The sequence below is a fragment of the Lissotriton vulgaris genome, chromosome 9 (assembly GCF_964263255.1).
Source record: "Lissotriton vulgaris chromosome 9, aLisVul1.2, whole genome shotgun sequence".
NCBI classification, from domain to species: Eukaryota; Metazoa; Chordata; class Amphibia; order Caudata; family Salamandridae; genus Lissotriton; species Lissotriton vulgaris.
This window is the reverse complement of record NC_141697.1, coordinates 768,720,915-768,739,945: the sequence shown is the minus strand read 5'-3', so window position 1 is coordinate 768,739,945 and position 19,031 is coordinate 768,720,915. Positions and strand designations below refer to the sequence as shown.

Genomic DNA, 19,031 nt, shown 5'->3' with positions numbered 1-19,031 from the left:
GAATGATAGTATTGCTTGAAGGAACATTTTCTTTATTGCTAACCTTAGGGCAAATGGGGTCATTTTTCCAGTGGCCAGGTTTCTTTCACACATGGCAATAGAGGTTCTTTTCAGGGGAGGAAGGAGTTAGGGACCCACCCCCAGAAGTGGACCTTTGGGGCCCTGTAGGGGATTTGTCTTTTGTTTTATCCCCACCTTTATCTTGGGACTTTTTTGTAGAATATTTCTTCTGCTCACCACTCTGATTCACTTAGGCCTTACCCTGGTTCTGACCCATTTGTCTGCCTTCTTCCCCAATTCTTGGGGAGAGGTCAGATCAGAGTCCACCAGGTACTGGTGTTAAAGCTGGTTTTGTATCCAACCTTCCAGAGCCTTGGTAGCACAATCTACAAAGTCCACCCAGTCTTGAGTCTGTGCCTTTTGGGTGTCTCTGAACTTAATCCTGTATTGCTCAGTGGTTAAGCCAAACCCATCCCGCAGAGCACTCTTCAAGTCAGTATAATTATCAGCATCCTCTTTTCTTACAGTCAGGAGCTTGTCTCTGCTTTTGTCTGCAAAGGAGAGCCACAAGATTGCTGCCCACTGCTCCTGAGGGACCCTCTGTACTTTACAGTGCAGTTATCCATTTGTGGATGTCATCTCCACTCTGGTAGGGAGGGACAATCTTCTTCCGGTTCCTATGGTCATGAGTATGTTCTCTACCTCTAGGGACACTGATGCTTCCACCATTTCTATAAGCTCTCTGGAGCTCCATGGATTCCCTATCTAAATCCAACTGATCTCTCCTGATTCTGAGTTTCTCTTCCTCAAATGCAAGCAGTCTGCAATTTCTATCATGGGAGGACTCTCTACTGTAGGAGGCTGAGGTACTATGAGAGACAGGGGTCCCTACAGATGTACCAGAGTGATTAGACTCACCAATGGGTGTACAGAGTGACAAGGAGGGCGCTGGGTTATGGTGAAGGGCCTTCTGCGGGTCAGACTCTGCACCTTCCTCGTGCTATATGCACCCAACACTGGCCAGAATGGCTTCCTCCAAACCCTTTTGGGGAAAGTCATTGATTTTGCTGAAGGGCCACTGATTATCATGGGGGACTTTAATCTGGTGTGGCAGAAGGACCTAGATAGCACTCAATCAGAGAGATCCGACATGGGCAACTTCTCCTCTGACACACAACAGAAGATTTTGATATGTGCCTTTTTGATGCTTGGCGCTTCCTATACCCCCAATCTAGAGACTACACTTTTTTCTCCCACGTCCACCGCTCTTATTCTCGACTTGACCACTTCTTCCTGAGTCAGTCCCTCCGAGGTGACCTCCGCGAGACCAAGATTTTCCCATTGTCCGTCTACGACCATAGCTTGCTCGCGGTGGGCCTTCATTGGGGTGTGAAGAGCAAGGCCAACCCCAGATGGTATTTCCCGGCTTCCGTGGTTCGGGACAAATCCTCCTGTAACACTCTGCGAGGAATTATATCCAAGTTTTTTGCACTTAATGACCCGGGGGACACCTCGATCTTCACCACTTGGGACGCCTTTAAAGCATGCTTTCGCTGGCATTGCATGGCCCTGAATGCTGCTCTCAATAGACAGCGTGGTCGGGTAAGGGAGCAGTTAGAGGAGGAGCTCTCCACTCTAGAAAAAGCGCACAAAGAGAACCCCTCCAGACTAGTGTTGCGGCAACTAAGGGCCGTCCGAGGTAAACTCCCGGCACACTACAATAATAGGGCCGAATACACTCTGCTAAAACTGAGACGTCTTTCCTACTCCCAGGGAAACAAGGTAGGGAGGCACCTAGCCAGGCAGCTTCGGGACAAGAGGGAGCGGGAATACATTGGGGGGATCTGAGACACTCGGGGGTATTGGCACACCAGGAGGAGACGAAGGCTGAGCTCTTTGGGGCCTTCTATAAGACCCTTTGTGCAGGGGATCGCCTTGACGCTACCGCGCAAAGCGACAATCTGCGGGAGATAGCGCTGCCCCAGGTGTCAGCGGACTGGAATGAGGCGCTCTCTGCCCCCCTCACCAGGGAAGAAGTACTAGCTGCCATTAAGGCATTGAAACCCTATAAGGCCCCGGGGTGGATGGGTACACGGCCATTTTCTATAAGACATTTGCCTCTGAACTCTGCCCCTACTTGGTCCGGTTGTTCAACAGCATGGCGTAAGAGGGAGAGACTTCAGGCACGATGGCTGAGGCTCTAATACCTATCATACCCAAACCCGGGAAAGACCCTAGTAAGTGCGCCTCCTATAGGCCGATTGCCCTCTTGAATTTGGCTGCTCAGCGGCTCAACGATTTGATGCCGGCACTCATACACCCGGACCAATCGGGGTATATCAAGGGGCGCAAGACCCACGATAACACACGGCGGGTAATACACCTGATTGAAAAGGCTAATAAGTTTAAGATCTCGGCAGTTCTGGTGGGACTGGACGCCGAGAAGGCGTTTGACAGGGTAGACTGGGGTTTTTTATTCCGCACGCTGGCCGCCTTCGGCTTCTCCTCCAAATTCTTAACGGTGATTCGGGCGAACTACCTCTCCCCCAGATCCAGAGTGGCAGTGAATGACCACCTGTTTTCCTTCTTCAAGTATTCACGGGGCACTGCAGGGATGTCCCTTATCGCCCTTACTTTTTGCCCTTAGCATAGAACCGCTGGCAATAGCGGTGAGAGCCAACCCCAACATTTGCGGCCTACCCTTCACTGGGGAGTCACATAAGATTTCTCTCTTTGCGGACGATGTTCTTTTTTTCCTCTCTGATCCGGCCCACTCCCTCCCCCGCGTACAAGCGGACCTAGAGCGCTTTGAGGCAGTGGCGGGGTTCAAATTTAATTATAACAAATCTTACGTCCTTAACCTCACATTCCCCCAATCCAAAGTCCTCCGTCTCAAGTCGCTAACACCTCTTCCATGGGCCGATTCCTCCATTCAATATCTGGGGATCCACTTGACCACCACACTGGGGAAACTTTACTCTGCCAACTTCCCCCCCGCTCCTAGCGAAGATCCAGGCCAGCCTGCCCCGTTGGAAGCCCCTGTTTATTTCATGGCTGGGAAGGATTCACACAGTTAAAATGTCCTTTATCCCCAAGCTACTGTACTTATTCCAGGCCCTTCCTATTGACCTCGATGGGGAATTCTTCTGGCGGGTGAAATCAATGATGTTACGCTTTATTTGGCAGGGGGACGAGTGCGCTTTTCCTTCTCCATCCTGCGTAGGCCGAGAAGGGAGGGAGGCGTAGGGCTGCCTGATCTTCACTTGTATTATAAAGCGGCGCAACTCCGTGTAATAGTAGAGTGGTCACAACAAGAGTCAGAAAAACACTGGTTACACATGGATAGGAGCGTGGCAGGGAGAACAATCTGGGATTTGGTATGGAAGCCCAGGAACGACAGGCCCAAGAATGCCTATATCAGTACCCCCACTAGCGCCACCTTGAAGGTTTGGGATTCAGTCTCCAGGGATGACAGGTGGACTACCTTCCCCTCCCCCTTCACGCCCATACACTTTAACCCCACTTCCCCCCCGCGTTAACTGAGGGCCCTTTTGGGGCGTGGAAGAAGGGGGTTTGCTTAGCTCTCACACACCTATTTCGTAACTTTGACCCATTCACCTTTGACAGCTGTAGGCGGGACTACGGGGTTCAGGAGAATGAGCAATACCACCACGCTCAGTTGCTTCACTGGGCACTCTCCCCCCAGGTGAGGGAGGCAGCCACTCAGCCCCCCACAAAGTTTGAAGCCTTCCTGGCCAAGACTTCCTCCATGAAGGGTGTCATTACTTTTCTATATGGGTTCCTACTCTCCACTGCAATTGCCCCTAGACCTCGTTTCATGTCCATGTGGGAGGGGGTACTTCAACAGGACATTTCAGACACCGAGTGGGCACACTTATGGATAGACATAGCCAAGTTTAATCACTCGGTGGAGCTTAGGGAGGCACACATGAACACCATGATGGATTGGTACCTGCACCCACCAGGCTGTAACTGATCTTTCCTGACACTTCTGGCAGATGTTGGAGGGGATGTGGGCTCTTAGGGGACTTTCAGCACATTTGGTGGGACTGCCCCATTATCCGCCAGTTCTGGGAGGAGATTCTTGCCCAAATAAAAGATATGTTGGGATACCCCATACCTACTTCAATGGCCTCTACCTTGCTGGGGCTCGTGATCCGTGTCTCAAACATCAGACTAGGGCAGACAAGAGTTTCATGTGGCTCAGCATCGGGGCGGCCAAGCTTACCCTGGCCGCAGCGTGGAAGAGGAGGGAAGCACCGGCCACTTCTCTCTGGCACTCGCGACTATGGAGATTGTTGAGTATGGAGAGGCTGGCTGACATCTTTCTGGACAATTTTAAGAACTTTGAGTTTCGCTGGGGCCCGCTGGTCGCCTCCCTCTCCATGGGTCTTCCATCCACAGTGTGTCCCCCTAGCGTTCGAGCCCTCCACCTGTTTCAGCTGTGAGTCTCTGCCACTGTAGATCCTGACCTTTGACCTCTGTAAGAAACTACCACCACTGGGGAGGGGGGGTTTGATCGTATCCTGTGTATCCTGTGTTTTGTTCTGACGTTCCTCATATTGTTCCTTCATGTCACTGCATGCCACCGCAGTTGCCCGCGGAAGGGTTCCTATGGACTCAATATCAGGTGACAGTTGTCAGAGCTGCCTGGGATGCATAGGCGCTTGGCCGAACTGCTATAAGGTCCACGCCCTGGACTTTCAGCTATCATCCGCCTAAACTCCCTATGCATGTCAAGGACTGCACCTCCCAGGGAAATACTCTACACGCTAGAGATCTGACCTCAGGGAGCTATATCCGCCTTATCATGCTATTCACGGGCTGTTCATCACTGCTACCCCCTGCGAGGGATGATATGCAGGATTGTCGCTTGTTCTTTTGTGTTCCAAAATGTCAATAAAAATACCTTTGACAAAAATGACATCCACCACGTCATGTGGGAGAGAAGAAGAATTCAGGTTGCCCCATTCAATCTTCAGGCATGAAGTTGTAAGGTCTGGAGGTGGGTGTGTAGAACCTTCCCCTCTATCTGAGAGGAGATCTGCCCTCAGAGGGAGACGGAGTGGCGGGCACGAGGAGAGGTGGAAAAGATCTGTGTACAAATCCTTCTTGGCCTTTCCGGGGCGATCAATATGACTTGGGCCAGGTCTTGACGTATCTTCCTCAGAACCCGAGGAATCAAGGGTATGGGAGGAAACGCGTAAAGGAGTCTTGAGTCCCAACTCAACTGAAATGCGTCCCCCAAAGCTCCCTGCATCAGATACTGGAGGCTGCAAAATGACCCGAGGAGTTCCCCATGTCCGAAAGACGTGAGGAACCACCTCCGGATGAAGCCTCCACTCATAATCGGCCGAGAACTGCCGACTGAGACTGTCTGCACGCACGTTCAGAACTCCGGCCAGATGATTTGCCATCAGACAAATCAGGACCAAAGACGCAGAGCCTCTCTGCAGAGACACTGCGATCCCACTCCTCCCTGCTTGTTGACATACCACATCGCGGTCGTGTTGTCCGTCAGGACCTGAACCGACTGACTGCGAAGGGAAGGGAGGAAGGCCTTGAGCGCCAAATGAATAGTCCGCAATTCCAGAAAACTGATGTGGAGTAACCTTTCCTCTGGAGACCAAAGACCGTTATCACTGTGGCCACCAATGGAGGCAGTTGAAAAGGCTTTCCTTGAGACAGATTGCCTTCCATGCCTCACCAAGTCAGATTCGCTGCAGCTTCTCTTGAGATCCTCTCAGACTCCATGAGATCTCCGTTGTGTTGATACCACTGCCTGCAGAGGCACCACTGGAGTGCCCTCATGTGCCAGCATGCATGGTTGACCAGCAGAATGTAGGAAGCCATCAGACTGAGCAGACGAAAAACCTTCAGGACTGGAACGACCGCTCCATTGTAAAATAAAGGAATCATTTTTTTTATGCCGCAAATCCTTTGAGGAGGAGGGAATGACCGACACACAGTTGTATCCAGTACAGCACCTATGAACAGGTAGCGCTGGGAGGGCACCAGGTGAGAATTGGGTACATTTATCAAAAATCCCAATCTGTACAAGTTGTGACTTGCAGATGATGGAGCACTTTCTCTGGAGATTCTGCTTTGATCAGCCAATCATCCAGATAAGGGAATACTGGTATCCCTGACCTTCTGAGATGTGCTTCACCTTGGTGAAGACTCGAGGTGCAGTAGTAAGACCAAACAGAAGGACCGCAAACTGGTAATGCTGCGACCCCACCGTGAAAAGGAGATACTTCCTGTGTGACTTCAGGATGGGGATGTGAAAATATGTATCCTGCAAGTCGATCGACACCATCCAGTCTTCTTCCAGCAGCGCTTGAAGAACCTGCGCAAGCGTGAGCATCTTGAACTTTTCCTGCTTCAGGAAGAGGTTCAAGATCCTGAGGTCCAGGATCGGACGAAGTCTGCCATCCTTCTTGGGTATCAGGAAATACCTAGAGTAGCATCCCTGACCCGTTTCCTGCTCCCGAACCACCTCTATCACAACCTTTCTTAGTAACGCCAGGACTTCCTCCTGTAGAATTAGCAGGTGGTCCTCTGAGCAAAACTCTTGGCAAGGAGGGTAACTCGGAGGGAATTCCCGAAAGGGAAGAGCATACCCATTTTCCACGAGATAGAGAACTCAAAGGTCCAATGTGACCGATTCCTAATCTTGTAGAAAATAGGTAAGCCGACCCCCCACAGGACCCGCATGATCCGGAATGGCGGATCTAGGGCTGCTTTGCTGAGGTTGGAGGGGGTGGGAAAAGGAAGAGGAGGAGGAAGCTTGACGTCCTCGAGGACGAGCTCTTTGTCTGCCCCTGTACGATTTGTACAGTGGATTTTGCTGTTGCTGTTGCTGTTGCAGCTGGTTGTAGGCTCGAAAGGAGGTCCTTCCAAATCCCCTATACCTTCTACTCACAGTTCCTCTGAACTGTAGACCCAAAGACCTGGCTGTTGCTCTGCTATCTTTGAATCTTTCCAATTCAGCATCAGCCTTTTTCCCAAAAAGACCCGAGCCATCAAAAGGCAGATCCACTAAGGCAGCCTGGACATCAGCAGAGAATTCGGAAGTCTTCAGCCAAGCTGATCTTCTGGTGGCAATAGAAGACCCCATGTCTCTCGCCACAGAGTCAGCTGAGTCCAAACCACTCTGGATGACTTGTCGAGCAGCAGCTTGTATATCAACAAGCACCTCATTAAAGTTCTGCCTGTCCTCCTCTGGATTTTTAGTGGGCAACTGTTTAACAGAATCCATCAGAGCATGGATGTAACGCCCTAAGAGGCATGGGAAGTTTGTTGCTTTGAGAGCCATGCTCGCTGAGGAATACACTTTCTTTGTGGATTGGTCTAGTTTTTTAGAATCTTTGTCTCCAGGCACCTGAGGGAAAGCACCTGCAGATTTTTTGGAGCAGGCTGCCTGTCCCACCAAGCTCTCTGGTAAAGGATGAGAAGATAAAAAAGTCTGGGTCTCCAGGAGCCACCCTATATCTTCTTGCGACAGCTTTCGAAACTGCTGGAGCCGTAAGAGGCCTACGCCACACTTCCAAGATTGGCTCTGTCAATGCTTCATTAAAAGGAAGCATAGGCTCTACCACTGAAGATGGAGAGTGGAGTACTTCTGTTAATATATTTGACTTGTACTCCGCAGTAGGCAGATTTAAATTTGACAGTTCTGCTGGTTTCTTGATGACCACATGATATGGGGCCACATCTTTTGAAGGGGCATCTGGGACAGAAGATAACTCCCAATCCAGAGACAGTTCCAATCCACTAGCCTCCCTTAGGTCATCAAAGAAATCTTCCGATTCCTGCAGCGCACCTTCTTCTATCTCCACTTCTCTGCACCTCTATTCCTCTAGAAGTCGCTGAGCCTCAAGTCTCGACCTCTCCTTCAGGAACGGTATCGGCGGATCCGCAATCGACTCCTATGGAGCCGGAGCCGGCGTCTAGCTCGGAGCCGAAGGACCAGGTCACTGTGCTCGAGGTCAAACAGGAACTGGCGCCGGTGATGAAGGAATCGGCTTCGAAGACCTCGGCGGCGCCGAGAGATGCCAAGGCGGTGCCGGAGCCATCATAAATGGCATGAACGGCGCCAAAGCATACGTCTGGGGGACTCCCAGATTAAAGGCCATCAGACCCATGGGACCAACCGGTGCTCCAGAGGGGTACATGGCTCTCGTGAAGACACCATACATAGCATTTAAATACTGTGTAGGGTCTTGTCCGCGAGCTCCGCTAGCTTCTATGGGGAAAGTCACAGTTGAAATTTTAAAGTTTAAGGACACTTAGGAGAGGACTTTGAGCAAACCCCTTTAGACTTAAGGGGCTCTAGGGCCAAAACCCACAGGCACACCGGAAAACTCAAGTTACCTCACCCAGGGAAGCCGGGTGCATAGGTGTCAAATGGTGTTGAGAATTGTTGTTGTTTTCAATGGCGACCTCCTGCAAAGTGCTGCTGCCGTGAAGAAGGAAAGTGCCTGGTGTGATCCAAGCCTGGATCGAAGATGTGAAGAACCTGAAAGCAGAGGGGACAGAGTCTGGGTCACTTGCCAGTGAACAGAGGCATGATAGACGAGGCCCACCGATGTCGGGTGATTCAGGTGCGAAGAGGTGAAGCTTGACTCTGCAGCAATGAGGACCCAGAGGCATAGACGATGACCAGGAGCTGGATTTGAGCTGTCCCACAAAGTATGTTGATTGCTGCGGCATCGGTGCTCAGATTGAACACAAGCCTTAGCAACAGCAACCGACGCAGAAGGGGAAAAGATGCTTTGGTGTGGACCAGCGGGGTCCAGGGGACTCACCAAGTGATTTAGAGTCAGGGCACGTCTGGAGCAACCAGGGAAGCCCAAGGAAATTCAAAGTTGCCTTCTCAGGGAGCCACAGGTCGACGAACCAGGGGCGGCGAAGGTACTTCGAGAGAAAACACAAAGGGTCGGCTCACGGAACACTCGTGGAGTGTAGGCCAACAATCTTTGGTGGAAACGCTGCTCGGGTCTGGGCTACATGTAAACCAAAGGACAGCCTCAAGGATCGCCAAGAAGCATGTGCACTTGCAAATGTGCATGGTGTGCAGGGGTTCCGGTTCCACTGTCCCCACGAGGGCTACGGGTCTCAGCCTTGCTGGGAGCTCAGGTTAGCCTCTGAAAAGTCTGTAAACCCACCTCCTGTGTTGCAAATTCTTTGGAGTCTGGCGGTAGCTTCAGAGATGCAAACCGGTCAGATGCATCTTTGGTGCCTGCCACGCAGGGGAGTAACTCCTTTACTCCAAGAGAGATGCTTCAGTCATCTAGTGTCAGGTAGATTGTCGAAGTTCCAGGATTCAGTATCAGAGTTTTATCCAGGTAAATCTTAAGTCCTGTAGTCAGGGGTTCCTATTTTATACCCAAGGAAGAGGTGGGACAAACTCTGGGGACCCACCTATGGGAGGGTTTGGGAAGTTTCATGCCAGAGCAGGGGCTGGTAGCCCCTGCAACTGGTATGAACTGGGCTATGCACAGGGACACCAAATGTGCTCCCAGTGCAGACTTCAAAGCACTCTTGGAATGCACCTGCATAGCCCCATTACACTAAAGACTGTCTGGGAGGTGGTTACACCTCCCTGTGATAGGAAACCTATAGTCCAGGCCTCCTCTGCCGGAGTTTCGTCCAGCAGCAGGTGGCCAGACTCATGTCTGTGGCTGCAGCATCCATTTTGTGATGCCAGGGTTCAGGAAACCTAGTACTGGGTAGCCTGGTGCCCCACACTAGTGGTTCTACCATGGAGGAATCATACCTCCCACACCAGTTACTGGTGTGGAGGTATGATTCCAAGGTGTTTTTTACCCCAAAAACCACATGGTACTGTGAAGCCGCTAGGTTATACCGCACTTAAGAGTATATGGTCTAGGCTGCATCACTAACAACCTCAGAAGATAGATTCCGAAGGCTGCAGAGGGGCTCTGCTCATGTATGGGCACCCACTCACACAAATCCCAGCACCCTGCCTCCAGGATTGATAAGGCCTGCCATAGGGGTGACTGATAGGTTCATATGTGTAGTGAATAGATACCTATATGAAACCTATGTATGAGTAAGGGCTGCATACACCACCTTACACAGGCTGGTGTAGCAGACCTGTTTTGTCATTTTGGAAGGCTTCCCAGGGGTGGTATAATGCATGCTGCAGCCCCTGGGAGGCCTCTGGTGTACCTATGCCCTGGGGACATAGTATACCATATACTAGGGATTTATAAGGGTACCCTAGAATCCAATCTGCAGTGTATCTAAAGTACATGGAATCAATTTATAAGAGAAAGCAGACAGGCTGGGGACCTGACTAGCAGGTTCCCAGCCAAACTAAGTCAAAAACCATCAAATCACCAGGAAAAAAGTGGGTGCAACCAAGTAGTCAGATTCCACCTTCCTACAAGGAGCATAATAATAGCACAGTGGAGTGTGATGACCTTGTCAAAATACAGTTAATATGACTGTCTGGGAATTAAAAAGGAACCAAGTAGTAGTGGGCTGACCAAGGGATGAATAGAAAAAGCTATTATATGGCCATCACAAGGTTGAACTGGAACGGTGAAAGAGTGATAATTCTGATGAAGATAGGGAGCACTGATCATGTGCCAAGCCGACTGCATAATATCAACATACTGATCATTCGAAAAGCAGTGGGCAGGAAGAGAAATATTGTGACAATCCATGGAGAAAAAGAACTTTGTGCTGCTGTTACTATCCTGGGGACAAAAAAGACAGAGTACCCGATTACCAGTGTGTGCCTACAATTTTAGCCCTGTGCAACAGCAGTCAAATTTATGAGTAATGGATTAATCACAGCAGAGCCTGTAATTTACCTGAGTAAAACATGGGAATACACTCTGATGCATGCAAGACTAGGTGCACTAAGTACATAATTTTCAATTTTCTGAGTGTCAACTTGGGCCAAAGAGGTTATTAATGCTGCTGGTACATATTACAGCCTAGGAAAATGTTGTGTACCCAGTACAGCTTCTCCCCCTCTGTGCCCAATCATAATCAAGGTCATAGAAATGATCATAATCCGAAGAAACAATAGAAATATGGTGAAAATATTGCAACCATGTAGCAGAACAACACTAAGAAGGGGTGAATTAAATATCTGCATATATTCACTCTGAATTAGTGGTTATTGAAGAAAACAAAGAGTCAAGAGTCATGTGTGACATTCATTAGCAAATAATCCTTACTGAAACAAGGATGCATTTCCACAGTGCCAAGTCAAAGGTTCTTTCCGTTGAAGCTGAAATAGCAGTTGGAAAAAAAGATATATAGGTAAGTAAAGGTAAATGTCAAGACGCATTTTAAAGGCCAAGGGCTTACATATCAAGCACTGACAGAAGTAGAATCACACAATTCAAAGTGTGAAAAATGTGTCCGTTGGCTCAGCCTCACCTAGTAATTGATTTCAAGGCCCTCACTTATTCATGTGCACTTGATGTTACTCTTAACTCCTTAAATCAGTGTATTACAGAGCTTCTGCCCTTAAGCATTTCGGCTGTCAGGTGCAGCCATGATCACAAAGGGGATCATCATCATAGTTCAGAGTTAAAAGTGCATACTTGCTCTAAAATTACATACACATAGACAAATACTCTTTCACTATATCCTAGAGCAAAATGATTTTAACACTTCATAATTCACCTAAATAAAATTATAATAAATAATATCTATCTAAAAACACATTAAAACACTTCGGCATGATATCTGGTATACACAGGCTGAAATATGTCTTGTGTTTCAGAAAACAAGAGTGTGCAACCTAACAGTAATACATATCAATTCATTACTACCAATGTAATATCACCATCTCTTCTTAATGTCCCTCGCTGTGAAATTCTCACATAGTAGAATTCAGTTATGCAACATTTAAAACATTTCTTTTAACTGCAACTAATGGTTGAACTAGTGTCCTAACATTTTCCTACATATTAATTGCGGTGAAATACCCTGTTCAGCCTTACTCTTCATACAAACAATGTTATGCCCAAGTAGGCTTATCTACCCTCCCATGTACCCTGATTAATACCTGCTTCTAATATAAAAGTAGAGACAACGTTTGGTGTTAATAAATGTGTTTTATATTGAAGCCACCTGTGGTCTTTTTTCAAGCTCAATAATTTCAAAGAAGCGGTGATACTGCATTATTAAAATAAGTCACAATTGAAATATAAGACCTGTTGCGGATCTGAGAAGTGTAATAATCATGATGGCCTTGGATATATTGAAGAAGTATTTTTTCTATGTTCATGGAATCTTTGAGCAAATGTGCACTTTAAAACATGGATTCAAGATACCGCTACTTTATGTGATCAAGCCTGCGTCTGACAGCTGAAGCACTTCATTGCAGAAGCTTTGTCCCTAACTGATTTTCACAAACCAATGCTGGGATCCTGAGGAAGGAACCCAGAACTTGCATGAAGCTTCTGTCGATGCGATTTGGAGTATGGCAGCAGCCGGCTACAAAAAATGACTGTGTGTATTTCTTTCTTTTTTTTTGTTGCTTACTTATACAGACCTCCTCATTCGCGGATCTATTGTGTCATATCAAACACATTCTCTTCTGTCCTCCACAGCATGCACAGTGGGCCAATCAGCCCTAGGCTAACTTCACTGAGTGATGACATTCTACTTTTACACAAGGAGTATATTCACACACAGAGTATTTTTATTTAGTTCCAGGGACTACTATGGGAATGTGGACTTCTCAAGACCAAAACAATATTTTATGCTTTAGACAATATTTTTGTTATATTGGTGAGTTCCTGATGTCTCCTCCCACAAAAAAAGTTTTACAAAAACCGTTAAAAAATATAAGGGTGAACAAAGCATAAAAGCTAGCAGCGAACACCAGAATTATTGGCTTTGTCAATGCTTGTTTAAATGCCATTCATGCTTGTTTAATTTGTGTGCTCACTGGCTCATGCGTTGGTGTCTTACCTTCTAAATATGCTATCAAAGGGGGAATCTTCATTTTTACGAGTCCCACTAGAAATGGGTAGTTTGCAGAAATCAGGTGCTGGAGAAGAGCCAACACCGAGGTTCCCCTTTCGACATCCCAGTGGGGATAAGAAGAAATTACCTGAAAATCCACAACAAAGTATTCAAAACATGATCATTTCATCAGGTCTTACTCTTTTGGCTTTAAAGTATCTGTAAATGCTATCTTGTTTTCTATACAATCCACATGTTGGCTGTTTCTGTTCAATGTAAGCAGTATGTTGTACTGATAACCAATAGACTGGAAATAAAATCATCAAATTCATATGGATAAAAGCTGAGTTGAATTTAAGATCTTCGTGGGCAAGTTGTATAGAAATGCCAGCAAAGAACCTGTGAAAAGGGATCTGTTGGAATATGGTAGGAGTGGTATGTGATACTCACTAGTAGTCTGATGAACAGGCTGCGCATTGGAAGGCCTTTAGCTGTTTAGATACAAAAAAAAGAAGCTGTGTCATACTCAGTTCATACAATACTGAGTAACACTTGCTAAAGAAAGAAATATGGCTGATGCACACACTTATGACACATAGTTGTACCTGCAAAGAAGAGGGTGGGGTGATGGGTGACATTTCATTGATGCTCTAGAGGTCATGAGGATACTTTGAGAGCACTGCAGATACTGGCAAAGGTCCCCTACCACTAAGGTTGCTGCTAGAGTTGTAAGGTGCCGCAATGTCCTGTGTTACAATGCTCCCCCCTCCTACCCCCAGCAGTTGCTGTCAAGGAATGACCTAAGCTGTCATGCACAGGTCCCCCCTTCAGTGCGATAAGAGAGGATGCCGCAGGAGCTGTGGACCTGCTTTGCATCCTGAATGGACCATGTCATTCTGTGACAGCAGATACTCATAAGAAAATAGGACTCCAGAACATGTTCTTGCATATCCACTTTCTAATAATGTTAATGACCTGTGGGGCACATATTGCCTGTTCTCTTCTGCTCAGAACCCCGTAACACAGGTGACAAAGAAATAGACTATCATACCATCTTTCCAGGTCACTTGCTCTTTAGCAACACAGCCAATGGAAAAGTGAGTGAGGAGAGCTAATTGGAACCCTGGAAATGCAGTCTGCAATTACAGGTACTCACCCACTGATGCAAATCTTCCTCCTAACCTTGGAGTCAGTCAAAATAATTATTTTCACTTACCCTCATTGAACAGGCATCCTTGTGTACTTGGTCCATGTTAGACCTGTCAGCCCTTTGGGTGGTCCCTCCTATTAGTTATTTATTTTTGTTCCCTTTCTGCCTCCTAACCTTTGTTTTTTATGTCCCCTGGAATTTTTAGGTGTTGTCCTAGGGGTTAGGTACTCCTTGACCCTATAGTTTCTTTTAGGCCTAGGTGACTCCAAAAATGGTGGAATCCCAGTCACACAAAATGGTGGCTAGTAACTGCCATACCTGTTTACCTCAGGAAATGGACCCATAGGACAATATAGGAAAACTCCAGAACCTTCCAGCTGGTTCTGGAAGCCTGAGGTTAGCCTATAAAAGGGTCAGTACAAAGGAGGCCATTTTGTCATTCAGAGAGGGTCAGCTGGAGTACAGGCTGAGGCGCTAGGTGGGGTAGGACATTCAGAGGGTGGACTTCTTTTTAAGGGTTGCCTCCTTACTGTAATCACCACCCCATTTTCCTGCAGACCTGACCCCGTTAGACTTCGTTCCTGTTGACCCTGGACAGGGAGTCTGCTCGAGTTAAAAAGGTCTATCCCCTAGATTGGGGTAAATTTGAGAGACTTTGAGGAGTGGAGGGGTGTGAAAGTCAGCCCCGCTGTCCAGTATTGAGGATTAACTAGACTCTTGAGAAACTCTGCAAGACTGGTGAAAGGGTTGAGGGAATTAATTATTCCCCCCCCCTCTCGCTCTCTGTGCCCATCTGCCACCTGCGCTTGGCCCACCAAGTCTCCCCTCACCTTTACTTAGAGGCACGGTTGGGAGATACTTCCTCCGCTATTGGAAAACTTGGTGAGGAGAACCGAGATCCCCCTGAGGTGCGTTCCGCCTGTCCTGCAGCCCGTTTCTGACTGGGAGATCAGGGACGGTTGGAGGCTAATGTGGTAGCGTAGCGAATCGGGTAATCAGCTGGGTCTGAGGAGGCGCGATACTGCGCAGGCCCGGTGCAGCGTTCGCTGTCCCTGAAGGGGGTGGAGATCCAGCCAGGAAGGGCCTACGATCGCGCAGGTCCGGAGAAGGGCCACTGTTCGATGGAGGAAAACGAGGTGCCCTCTGCCTAACGCCGCTACTCTCCTGCGCCTGCCCAGTGACGCCCATCACTAGAGAGACAGCGGAATCGGCTTGAGGCAGAGTTCAACGGAAGAGTAACCAATGGAGCCACAGACTCAGTGCGACCTTCCCTCGGTGCCGGCTTGGGTGACATTCGGCCTGGCCCACGAGGGAGGCGCTGCTGGGGAGAGGGAGCCTGGAGGTGAGAGACGGTCACCTGGTATTGTGCAGTGTCGACCGAAATAACCCAGAACACTTGGCTACAAGTAAGGAGGGAACTGGGGGAAGCTGTGGGTCTGGGGATAATCATCCGAAGGTCCCGGAAGGGAGACCCCTCCCCCCATTTATGTACTGGAAGCACAGAATTGGCAAGACCAGGAAGATTGAGTCCTGGAAGCAACTGAGACTTGTATGAAAGGGAACCAGTAAGGTGAAGAAGGGTGACAAAGCGGGAAAAAGACCTTTGAACCCATGGGAATGCTGTCATTAACTGAGTTTGTTGCTTAACCTTTCTTTTACAGTGGTGGAAGGGAAAGATTACTCTGAGTTCTCTTTGTCAATCACTTGATGTACTTTAGTGAAGCAGGTTGTAGTATCTAATTTACCATCTGGACCCCTGTGGATATTCTTTTTTCTTCCCTTTGTAGGTGACAGACTCTGCTTCTTACTGTGCCAAGTCAGCTTAACCAAAGAAAGGTCTTTATTATAGAATCCTTAATGCTGTGTTGAACCCCTTGATTTAAGAAACAATGTATTGCTGTAATTGATTGGGGGAGAAATACTTAAAGTGAGTAGTGTCAAAACAGTCAGATGAAATAAGTGAAAGTATACAAAAGCTTTTATAAAAGTGAACCATATTTTTCTAAACTGGTGCAGTGTCATTTTTGAATGGATGGACGCTGAGTTACTGTAAGGGTGTTACGCAAGCTTAACACTTTTGCCTTTGGAAGGACCTTCCTACTCTGTGTCAGGCTACCCTATGTGGTCTGGTAATCCCAGGTCCAACAGTCCATAAATCAAGTGGGGGCCAATTACTAGTATTTTGGTCTGGATCTGTGGTCCAAAATGTTGAACCAGAAACATTGCAGATAAAAATATAATAACTAAAAGTAACTCCAAGGAGGAATAAAACACACCACTGTTGCTGTCAACAAAATTAAACGCGTATAAATAGGTACCATACCCAGAAGGGTCTGATCAGCATACCAGACAGAAGTAATTCCAATGAGAGCAAAAACACACCAAGGTATGCAGAGGAGCATTAGAGGACTAAGTAACCTCACAGAGTGTGGAAACCTGGGACAGTTGACAGGGGTTGAGAGCATTAACCAGATGAAGAGATGAAACCAACAGGAAAGTAACTTTATGGCTGGCAAACTGCAAAAAGTATGTAGAGAGCAGCAACATTGGCACAGATACACATATCTATAAAAGGAGAGCAAAAACTGTTATTTGAAAGAAGGACACCCACGTGCTATAATAAATCAACCACAACTCCTGAGCAAATGGACTGGTTTTTCACCTCATGCCATATCATGACTATGTAAGAGGTGATCTGGGGAGCTGAGGAGGAAGCATTAACCACCTTCAATGATCGATACCACAGTATCAATGAGTAGGATGCATAAGACTCACCACATTTCTGAAAGTTGATGCTTGCTCGTTTATCCACAACAAGTAGCATCTGGCACAGAACTGGCACAGATGAAATATAATCCTCTTCCAGCATGTAGCTCAAAATCTCTTTCCAAAATTCCTTCGAGAAAGACCGGCAAAAGCGTTATTTGTATCATTAGGATTTAATAAGGCTAATAAACAGTCATTCCCTGTGGTAGGGTTTTTGGCACCTAAGGTCATGTGCCATTTTCTAAGTCCACCTCTCTTGGAGATGGGGCTACATTCAATTCTTCCCCTTCCTTATACCATTCCTTGCTGATGGTGTCCAAGGCAGATGCCTAATATTACACTCATGTAGCACCAACCTTCTTTAATGCTACAATCTGTGGCTCTGCATCCAAGGAGAATGAAGATATTATTTGCAGAAAATGTGTGCAACTTTTACTCTCCAAAAACCCTACAAGTGAGCTGAACTTTGCAAATGATCTCATTATCTGCTGTTATCTTCATAGAATTATCTTTATCAATGTGCCAGAGTATGCAAAGCCATTGCTGGGAATGCAAGACCCTGTTGATGTGAAATATTGGTGCCTGATGTACAAATATTAGATGTAAATTGAGTAGCAATGTTTTGCAATATCACTCATGTAGCATTCAGTCTCATTTCAAACTGTTTATTTAGAAGAAGATACAAACCTCCTGCCAGGGGCCATGAATGAGATAGGATTTGATTAGCAATCTTCCCCGAATGCTGTAAACACTGGGAATGAGGACCGCATGGTACAGCAGACCTCCATCCCAGCAGCAGAGGAAACAGCCTTTACATCGCCTCTCGAACCACGCTGTGCTTAAAAACGTGGTCCAAACCACAAATGCATCTTTACAACGCATCCTTTTAAAAATGAAAGTCATTACAACAAGTGTTGGACTTTAAATCTAACACTTTCCCTACTTTTGCGCAGACTGGAGTTGGAATAGTAAATTGTACTATTCCAAAGTCCAGCGCTTTCCCTAAGGCAAGTCATTGTAACAACTTGTGTGGTAAAGGAATGCATTTTAAGCACACATTCGTGGTTCAGACCGCGTTGTTAAGGCAGGCATGATAAATGCATGCATGCTTCCCACATACAACCCTGCAGCAGAGGGAGCTTTACTAAAACATGCTGGTATGTGAGGTGGAGGATAATTAAGATCATCTGGGAAATAAGGGCTCTCTGGATATTCTGCTATTTATATTTTCTACACTCCTAGTTAAATATCCCACCTTGTTCCACATCATTCTCACTTACCTCATCAGTATTTCTATGGCGTAATGCAATTTTATTGAGGAGCTGAGAGATTTGGATGCAGATGGTCTCTTCCTCAACATTAGATTCATGATCCATGTGACTAGTACACTGTGAAAATGTGGAAAGCAAGAGAAGTAAAGTAACATGTATTTTCACATAATTTTTACTATGTTTTCACTCCTTATGGAGGGACAAGAGATGTGAGATTCAAAACATTACAACTTCTTAATCCAAGTTGCAATCACAAAGAAAATCTCTTGGCTTAAATTCAAATGTGAAAGCAAAAACAATCACCTCAAACATGTAAATAAAACTGTATAAATGAGGTTATGCTCTCATGCACTGCTCTGTAGAGAATACATTATTCAGTAATTTGGCAGGGAAGGGTATAGCATTCATATACTGCAGATATATTGGTGGACTCACTAATAATATGTAAGCGTCTGATACATGGGACACTACACCTGAGACATTGTACCTCTGGCACCTCAAGGTAGTCTCTCATCCTTAACACACAGATTGGGCTGCTCATGCACCCTGCCCACACCGCTTGATGGGGAAGTATGTGCTATATAATGGGACTTTTTACTCGTAATAAGGACAAAAGAATACCAGGAACTACATTTTGGGAGACAATGTTGATATGAAATAATGATTTGGAGAGGTGTGGCTCACTGGTTAGAGGCGGCAGACCCGAGTGCAGAGAACGGCCCGGGACCAGGGTTCGATTCCCGACGCGGCAGGGTCTTGGACCAGGATCAGCGGACTGATAATTCTCGCATCGGTGCCTACTCCGACCTGGGAGCACACTCGGCAACTCTGGGCATTAGCTTGCCTCATCTCCACAACGG

General features: G+C 47.1%; 1 protein-coding gene across 1 annotated transcript in view; it reads right to left on the bottom strand.

The window, feature by feature from the left end:
• LOC147692229 (maestro heat-like repeat-containing protein family member 2A) overlaps nt 1-19,031 on the bottom strand; it is a 122,254-nt gene that overhangs the window by 91,354 nt on the left and 11,869 nt on the right. The window contains exons 7-11 of the mRNA XM_086936757.1: nt 18,181-18,288; nt 16,910-17,030; nt 13,435-13,475; nt 12,991-13,132; nt 11,241-11,293 (exon numbers count right to left, since the gene is read on the bottom strand). Of these exons, the coding sequence (XP_086792883.1) occupies nt 11,241-11,293; nt 12,991-13,132; nt 13,435-13,475; nt 16,910-17,030; nt 18,181-18,288 (465 nt within the window). The remainder of the gene's footprint in view (nt 1-11,240; nt 11,294-12,990; nt 13,133-13,434; nt 13,476-16,909; nt 17,031-18,180; nt 18,289-19,031) is intronic.